This window comes from Nanorana parkeri, unplaced genomic scaffold (assembly GCF_000935625.1).
Source record: "Nanorana parkeri isolate BGI_ZX_2015 unplaced genomic scaffold, ASM93562v1 scaffold29, whole genome shotgun sequence".
NCBI classification, from domain to species: Eukaryota; Metazoa; Chordata; class Amphibia; order Anura; family Dicroglossidae; genus Nanorana; species Nanorana parkeri.
In genome coordinates this window covers 1,547,587-1,557,292 of record NW_017306297.1, presented here as the reverse complement: position 1 = coordinate 1,557,292, position 9,706 = coordinate 1,547,587, and the positions used below count along the sequence as shown (strand labels likewise).

At 41.6% G+C, this 9,706-nt stretch overlaps 1 protein-coding gene across 1 annotated transcript; it reads right to left on the bottom strand.

The window, feature by feature from the left end:
- Positions 1 to 8,535: 8,535 nt before the first annotated feature.
- Positions 8,536 to 9,504, bottom strand: LOC108795915 (transcription factor HES-1-B-like). The gene has a single exon (XM_018567250.1). It carries the CDS (start codon positions 9,461 to 9,463, stop codon positions 8,813 to 8,815), a length of 651 nt encoding a protein of 216 aa, XP_018422752.1. The 5' UTR covers positions 9,464 to 9,504; the 3' UTR covers positions 8,536 to 8,812.
- Between the last annotated feature and the right edge of the window lie 202 nt (positions 9,505 to 9,706).

The following is a 9,706-nucleotide window of genomic DNA, read 5'->3' as shown; positions in this document are numbered from 1 at the left end:
TATAATGAAAACAATTAATATAAGAAATATAAAAATATATAGATAATATAAAATATGGTGCTATATAAATCCTGTATGATAATAATATTATATAAAACAACAACAAATGTATATAAATTATGAGAAAGAAAATTGAGAGAAATGTCTATGTACTTACTGTAAACCCTATGTTATCCAGAATTCAACTAACCAGAACTCTCATCTAACCAGAAAAAAATCCTGTGTACTCACTGTTCTACGGCATGTATTATCCTGGAAATGATCATGTGTCTATTTGTCTTAATTTGCTTTTGATTGCTGCATTTCAATATCAAAATGAAGTCAATACAGAGTTGATGTTATGATATGGTATAGTATGGGGTACGGCATTAGTTAGACCTATTTTTAATAGTAACTCTCAAGCAACGAGAAACTACATTTATCTAGAATCTACCAATCCCCATTAATGCTGGATAACGGGGAGTTTACTGTATAATAAGAAATAAAAAGTAAATGTTTTTAATATCACAGTATGATATTACAAACATTGTAGGCAGGTAAAACCTGTTTTGTTAAACACTCTATTTGAGATCTGCTTTTTCATGATCTACACGGCAATTATTGTGAGCAGCAGCATTGTGGAGACGTGACTATTGGAATGATGATAGATAAGGTCATATTTTGGAGGAATCTATCGGATGATCAGCTTGTATATGTTTCATAAGAACATTGGTTATAGTAAGTGTACAATGTGTCTCTATTGCTGGATACTAGTCTATGGCGACTATTATATGAGGGAAGACCCAGGCGACGTTGGCATTTATTTTATTATAAATAGAGAGTTGAAGTTTTTGTGGGATTGATAAACCCACCAAATGTACTAATCTCTGCGCTGGGGAGCAGACGTGGATGTGCTGTCCACAGCTTCTACTGATCAGATGAATTGATAAGCCATGATCGATCGCTCACTGCTTGCTGCAGTTCCCCTATATACACTTCTGGTACAGGAGCTGCGGCTGTCCGAATGCTGATATTAGCGGTGCATTCGTGTTAATTCGTAGCTCCAGGTGAATGTGATACATGCACACAGAGCAGATGACACAGGCGGTGTGTATGTGTCTTTAAGGCTGACGGCAGGCCAGGGGGGCGGCCGGGTCCGGAGCACGTGCCAGGATGTTTTATTGCTGCTGTGGCTGAGGCTGGGCGGCTGGATGTGTGCGGGGAAGGAGGGGGGGAGGGAGATGGTTTAGATTATGCCGGGAGAAGGCGAATAGCAGCTGCTGTCCTAAAACCTGGGAAAACCACTCCCCCCCAGGATGGTAAAGCTCATTGGAGGCTGAAGGACACTTCATTGTACGGTCTACAGGTGGCGCTCCTGAGCTGCTTAAAGCCAGAAGATGGTTTGTGTAGTACAACGTTACTGCTTTATCAGGTGCTATAATGCATATGGAATAGCAAGAAAACCTTTAGTCTTTAATTTGTGAAATGTCTGAAATACAATCACAATGAATCTATTTATCCAAAATAAGGTTGTAGCACAGTAAAGCTTTCTTAGAATGGAATGTATTCACATGTCTCATTCCATCACATAGCCCCAAAATAAGAGGATTATTCCTCATTTCAGGACAATGGATGAAGCCATGCACATGATTCATTTACACCCCATTGGACAGATGAACATTCAGAACTGATGGTTTATAGTGCAAATATAGTCTAATGTTATAAGGCTATTTATTCCAAACGGTATATAGCTCAATTTCCTTCCAAACAGATAATATAATAATAATAGTAAATATTATTATACATACAGGATATACATATTGCACTAACAATTTGCGCAGCGCTTTGCAAAATGGAGAAGACAGTACAGTTACAACACAAATTACAATACAATACAATTTCAGTACAATAGGGTTAGGAGGGCCCTGCTAATGAGAGTTTCCAATCTAGTAGGAGGGGCAAGTGATACAAAAGGTAATGTTTAGATTGAGTTATTTTTTCATTTTATTATTAATCATAAAGGTTATCTTGACAACGGACTAAAAGCATCAAAAACCCTCCAATCCAATCAGCGCATAGCATAGTAAAGCCTTCTTAGATCAGAAGGTATTCACATGTCTCATTCCATCACATATCCCAAACATGAGAGGATTATTCCTCATTTCAGCATAGTGGGCGGAGTCATGCTAATTATTAGTTTTCACCCCAAAGAGACAAATGCCCGGCCGAACCGATGGTGTACATTGCAAATATAGCCGAAAGGAATGGAGTCTAAAGCACACCACACACATTCTGATTGTACAATCTTGTTTAGATCTACCAACAACTATGTAGTGAGAGGACCTGTTTGATTGGATACAGATTGATGGGTTAGCTGGGTCCACTTATGGCATAGCTTTGGTAAGTAGAAAGTTGATTGTACAAAGATTGTAGAATGTAAGGTGGTCCTAAAGGAGGGCAGGAAAGGAGTGTTTTGCACGGCTGTGCCCACTCCTCCTTATATGAAGAATAATCTTTTGAGTTTTGGGATATGTGATAGAATGATAATTGCAGAAAACGTCACCAGCACGTCAAATCCTTATAGGATCAAAATTCGTAGATTTATTGCAAACTCATGTCAGTTACACAAGCGCTTTCGGGGCCACACAGGGTCCCTTCATCAGGCATAGCAATGGCCATTTCGGGGGGCACACAAGCGCTTCCCGAAAGCGCTTGTGTAACTGACATGATTTTGCAATAAATCTACGACTTTTTCGGGCAAAATATTAAAAAGGTGCGTCATTTACAGTTACATCACTTATATAAAGCCATCTTAATGGTATCTTTATTTCTCTTTATTTCCAGCGTCCTTGAATATGGGGTTGTTATGTATTTATTGCTGTGCCCCTCTTGCTCTAGTTCAGTGACTTATTTATTGCCAGGATTGGAATGGCAGTCTCTGGACCTGCACAAATAATTCAGCGGTAGTAACTCTTACATTTCTGTCCTCATAGAGTCTCTTTGCTGTTTTCTTTCAGTACTCATCTTTATAAATTAATAGAAACCTATAAGATATGTATCAGGATTATTGGTGGGGTATCTAAACCCTGATTAAAGATGGAGATAGCTAACCAATGAAGAACTTTTTCTTGGAGCCTATAGTTACAAAACATTCTGCATCTTTGAGGGTTTGGATACAATACATATTCTAGATTTATACAAAGGTAACCACAGTTAATATTTACCCCGAGTTTCCCCTCATTTTGATATTGTTTATATGTAGAATGTAGTCTACAAGGTACCTTGAAAAAAAAAATTCCTGGCAGATTTTAATGTTTTTGGAGTATTTAACTTTTAAAAGACAAAGATATATTTAACTAAATATGAAACAGAGAAAGGAACACTCAGAACTAAATTGGCCCCAAATTTATTGCACAATTTAATGCTGGTGGAAGTATTTTTTGTCTCTAGTATACATTATATATTTCTGCTGTCTACACAGAGGTATTGGAGTAAGAGCCTTGTAACTGCTCTTGAAGCTTCAGCCCAGTGTGTGTTTGTTAAATAGGTACTCGGCCATGCCAGGATGACTGGACCAAAGCTTCTTCAATGTCCAATGTTTAATGTGATCTCCAAGTTTCCAAATAGTCTCTACGCTCTCTGACAAATAAATAGACTCCAGGAAGTATGTCATAAGAGGGTCATTCTTGTCAGCAGCCACGCTATGGAGGTCCAGCAGAGCCTGGTTTACTGTCTTCTCCAGCTTCTCGCAAAAAAATAGTTCATGCAGTTTTTTTGCGATTGCACTGGACCGGAACACAGGCATTATTGCTGTGCCACACGTTCTGGTGTGGGTGATCGCACTGTGGGCGAGGGGGGCATGTCTGCTGTGCCATTGACTTGAATGGCACCACCACGCCCCCTTCCTCCCTGGAATGCAGGGTGGCTTCCACTATGCGATCCAGTGCGTTCCAGCAGCTAACCGGAACTGAGGATGGTGTGACCTGGCCTTCAAGGCAGTCTGTAGCACCTGAAAACCATTCGACTTTGAGAATTTAATTCTGGACATGAAATTACTGAGTCTGCTGAGCTGGGCCATTTACTGTAGTAGTCATTGAGTCCATGCTAGTCGTTTTCCCTATCAATGAGGTGTATATGGGTATCACAAATACTTCTTATGTGATGACACACTCACTGTTGCTTCTTACACACATGTAGCTGCCAAAGGCAGGTACACGCTTTGTGCTTTACTGATCATCATCCACTGTTGTAAAAGCTGAACTCCAGGATAAGAAAATATTATCAAAATACAAAAGGCATGTGTATTCTAATTTGAATCTTGGTGTGCTGTGTGTATTTCTTCCAGATCTGTGCAGTAATCCAATGAGAAACTCTGACATTGTGAAAGAGCTTCCTGTAATAAAGACCGTTCACTGCTTCTCTCTCTCTTCTTGTGCAAGGTGACTGGTCTTGTCTCCACCCCCTCCTGCAGTTTTCTGCTGGCAGCCTGTAGTGGGTGGAGCTGCAGAGTCCCTCCCACAGCTCTGCTCTCTGCACAGGCTTTGTGCAGCGCAGCAATGCCATCACTGCTACATTTACAAGGAAATTTTGGGTTTGATATCGTAGTTAGTGCACACAAAGCTGTTTTATATCCTTTGCTCCTATCCAGGCATTTATTTAAATGAAGTTTTTGTACCTAGAGTCCAGCTTTAAATCTTCCCTGATTCCATTGATATTCATCAGTTTAGATCGTTGGTGCCTGGAAGTGTGACTGGCAGCATGTATTTTGCATAATAATTGTTTATGTGGGATCTTCTATATGCAAACTTTATACAGAACCCACCATGTAAAGTTCTTTTAAAAATGTTTGCTGTCAGACTGTCTAAAGTGAATCTTATGTTAATCCAATGTGGGTGGTTCTATATATCTATAGATATATAGCTATATATCTATATATATATATATATATAGTACATACTGGTATACATATTATTTTCTTTTTGCCACTAGTACACTAGGGGTTTGAAGATACAATCATCCAATATAGGAGAAATTAGGGCAGTGATTCCTGGTATATTTTGAGGTCTCTGGTATTGATCGTTGATCAGCAGTCTGTTGGGAATGGGACATGTTGCAGTGGATGAAGGTGGCCATTCCAAGGTCTCAGGTGCCACGAATGTGTAATACAAAATTACTCAAAGCAGCCAATGTCTGTTTCATGGTATGTTCCGTTTGCTGAAAAAGGAAACCTGTACGGAAAGAAATGCAGCGGCTGCCATTGCTGGTCTCCATCTAAAAATGCTAGTTGTCTGGCTGTCTATATTTTCAGCACTTTGAGATGCTGACCTGGAACAAGTATGCAGATCAGGAAAGTCTTAGTGAAGTCAGAATTTCTGGTCTGCATACTTGTGCTGAGTCTATGGGGTTGAGTCTAGGCCCCGTTCACATTGAGCGATTTATCGCACGGTAATTCCCGCGATATCGCGGCTATTTACCGCGCGATATCGCTCTTCAATGCATCTCAATGGGGCAAAGGGTCCTGCTGTCGCGGGTCGTGTGTCGCTACAGCAGGACCCTTTTTGGAGCGGATTTTGCCGCGATTCTCGCTTGCTCAATGCAAGCATTTGAGCGATATCGCACGGCAAATCGTGGGATATCGCGCGACAAATCGTGCGATATCACGCAAAATGCAAATCGCGCGACAAAAGCGCGATTTGCGAATCGCGCAATGTGAACGGGGCCTTAAGGCACATAGCTAATTTTCCCTTAGCTTAGTGATTGTGGTGAAAATTAACTTTACAAAGAATACCCAAGGAAAATGTGCATTGAGAACAGAAAAACAATATTTTTGCTTGCACATTAATGGATGATGGAAGTTATCAGAACTTCACCTCATTCACTAAGCTAAGGGGAAACTTCCATTGAAAAGTGTAAATTCCTAAGTGAACAGCATATTTGCCTTTAGTAAATCAACCCCAGAGACTCAGGAATTACTAAAGCCCCTGGATCAGCATGATAGTCAGGGAACTAGTTCAGAAGAGGTCAGCAATGGCAGCTTCCATACTCCCTTGCTATTGGGTTTCTTTAGGCTCCACTCACACCTAAGGCCTCATTCTCATGCAGCTTGTTGCCCCATACTGCATTAATGGCCAGTTTGAGCTGCAGGAGGAAGCGTGCAGGCAGCTCATTCAACTCTATGGAGAAGCAGTCTGTGTGCAGATGTCAAAACTCGGAGCTGTAGGAAGCAGCATGTGAGGGCGCACAGCTCCTGCGTCTCCATAGAGTTGAATAAGCTCCCCGCATGCTTCCTTCCGCATCTCTGGGCACATCAAAAGCTGGCCCTTCACACTGTACGGGGCAACACGCCCCATGTGAATGAGGCCTAACTGTGAGCATAGCCAGGCAATTTAGAGGCGTGTTTGTATAAACGTGTTTAAGGCAGTGAGGCCAAAATGCAGGATTCTGTCCCAAAAGAAGCTTATGTATGCTTTGTAACTTCATGCTACTGGTGACAAGCGACACAACCCTCAGGTGCAAACAGTTGCCATTGAAAACAATGGGATTCCTCTTGTGGGTTGTCACACTTAGGGAAAAGAGCAGTAAAACCCCTAGGTGCGAATGTTGATCGGTTGCTGCAGCTTATTGTATTCAATATTTAAACTATGTTATAATTAAGTTCTTTGAGGGGAATTTATCAAAACTGGAGCAGACAGACTCTGGAGCAGTTGTCCATGGCAAACAATCAGCTTCTTTCTTTCCTTTTCAAAGCTTAATTGAACATACTGAAGAGAGAAGCTGATTGGTTGCTATGGGTAACTGCTCAGTATTCTATCTGGTCCAGTTTTGATAAATTCTACCTTCTGAGTTTAAATATTCTGGTCTGTATTTATCCTGCTGGTGCTTCCCGAGCACCTCCTTGACAGGCAGCGAGCAGCGGCCGCACCGATCATAGAGCCGTCGGATGCGGCGGGCGGCCGTGTGCAAGTGGCAGCGGGGGTCAAGGGCCCATTCGAGGTGGCTTCAGAGAGGCCCGGGGGGCAATTGCCACCCTGCCCCCCGACCCAGTCCGCCCCTGGCTACAATACATGTATGACCCCTGCCTTGATAGAAATAGATTTAGTCCAAATCAGTTTAATGTCTGGTTTTTAAGCCCTAAACAGCTTAGGGGGGCTTTTTCTGTTTCCACATATTTACTATTGGCAGCAATAACTAATTTTGATTATAATGTATTACTATAATTTTATTATTTTATAGAACACCAACATTTTGCTAAGTGCTGTACAAGCAACCTTGGATCACAGTCTCTGTCCCCGAAGGAACCCACTATGCCCTTACCAAAGTTCCACAGAACAGTTTAGGTGCGAATTGACTAATCTTCCGTGTTTTTGGATAGTAGGCGGAAACTCATAAAATCTCCATGCAGATGGTGTCCTTGCTGGGAATCCACCATAGGACGCCAATGTTTCAAGGCCAAAATGCTAGCTACTTAGCAGCTAAACTTTCTATAATTATTGTATTTTTCGTGATGTACTTGCTAGTTGACTAGAAAAATCATTCAAAATAAAAATTGTTACAGATAAATTACTATAATTTGGTGTATCAATTTTTTGTAAAATCAGATTTAAGCACTGACATAATAAAATACAGAACTACAACTCCTCAAGCAGAAAAGCCTCATTGTAGGTGGAAAAAGCAAAGTGCCTAAAAAAGAGGAATCACTGTATCAGTATTAATGGTATTGCCAAACCAAATCAATTGGGAATACAAATAAATCCTAAAGTGAACGTGAATGATATTCTCAGGCGGGCTGCTAGTGTAAGGTTCATACTTTCAAAACAGGTGGTCTCAGCACAGATGACACAGCCGTGGGGTTGGCCATGTCTCTAAGATTTGAAATGTCTGGTCTCATCCGTGACTTTTACTTGCCAAACACCTGGAAAAGAGTGAGACCTGGCTGCTGCAGACAGAAGCCAACAAGCCCTTATGGTGGGATTTGACAAGGAATTTCCTACATATACTGTGACTGTTCCCTTTCTTATAAGGCGGGTTACCACTTTTCAAAGGGTATGACGTCTGTGAAAGGAGCTATACCATTTAAGGGTTATTTACTAAAGGGCACATGTAAATAGCTATAGGATCCAAGACTGGAACATTGGGCACACCCGGTCATATTTTAATTTTAAACTTTGCCCCTGAAACTTTCTTTAGTACATTGGAGCCTTGATCACCATGGCTTATAAGAGTAAAAATGCCCATCTAGTATAAAAGATAACATGTACATTTCCTTTCTCCCAGACTCCCCATATGACCTACAGCAATACACAATTAAATTAAACTAGTGCACCATCTGTGTGACACCGAGACAGAAAAGCCAGGTTTGCCAATGACTGATTGTAGAAATTAAAACATTGATTTCCATGTGTTCCTCGGTTCCATCTATCAGCAATTCCTTTTAGCATCATCTCTAATAACTATGCACATGATATACAGTCATCAATTTCATATAAATTTTTTTTTATAAAACAACTAAACAATATATGACAGAGCATATAACAACAGCGAGACAAGTCCATCATCTTCAAAATAATACAATATGCAGTTTTATTAATTACAAGTAAAACTTCCAAAATAGGAAGAAATGTTTAAGAGCACATTTGTATGTCTTTGGCATCATAATAATTTCGTACATAATCGAAATAAGTTGCAATCTTATTATACAACAATACATTCAATATGAATATCTGCTATTTACAAACATAATAGTGCATTCTTGCTACAAAAAGAGAGTTTCCTATTTGTAACTAATCATCTTTCTAAATGAAAGTTGTCCAGTACAGTCCCTAATGCAGTCCAGTTACCAGGGTCTCCATACAGAGTCTGAAGTGACCGATGGCATGCCAGAGGGGGACATGGCAGCTGGCACTCCATTGCTCACACTGGAGTTGGTGTAGACAGGAATGACAGGCCCACTGTGTGGGAAGGCTGGATTGGTGATCAGGAAGGCGAATTGTCCATCTGAGGCTGGCACTAGCTGAAAGCCTCCATAGACCTTGGCAGCTTCTACTGGCGGGCCACCCATCTTGCAGGGAACCCCACCCATGGGAGCAGGACTGCCCTGTGGGCCGTTTGCAGGAAGCTGAACCAGTGGCTGGCCAAACGCAGGGTGAGGGTTGGCAACAGCAGCCGGAATCTGGGGCTGGGCTGGGTAATTCATGGCATTGATCTGATTTATGCAGTTTGCCAGATGTCCCAGGAGACGGGTCCGGACGTCGGCGTTGACTCCTTCACAAGTGGACAGGAATCGAGTGACTTCGTTCATGCACTCGCTGAATCCAGCTCTGTATTTGCCCAGAACAGTGGGGTCTGTGCTGAGAGCAGCTGCAGAGAAAAAAGAACACACGGTTACATCACTGAAGACCAGACTGACCCACGCTACAGAGTTAATGCTACACATAACCTCTCTAGAACTGGCATTTAGTAAATGCATAACTAAAGGTGCATTCATGTATAGGGTGCAGGTAGCTCAGGTCAGTTATCAGTATCCTATCCATCCGGACTGGCTGACGAACCCTCCCTACACCCCTCCCCAGCAGTAACATGAGCTCCACGTAGACCGTGGGAAAGACAGTTAGAGCCAGCCCAGTAGAATGTATCTGAATGCCATTCAAAAGAAGTCTGGAAGAGATCAGCCAGAAAGGGAAGGATAGTGAAGGAATCCGAGGATAGAGCGGAGTGTGTGCTCGGTATG

Excerpts from the sequence above, each read along its gene's own strand:
- LOC108795915 (XM_018567250.1), bottom strand. The coding sequence starts at position 9,463 with ATGAATGCACCTTTAGTTATGCATTTACTAAATGCCAGTTCTAGAGAG.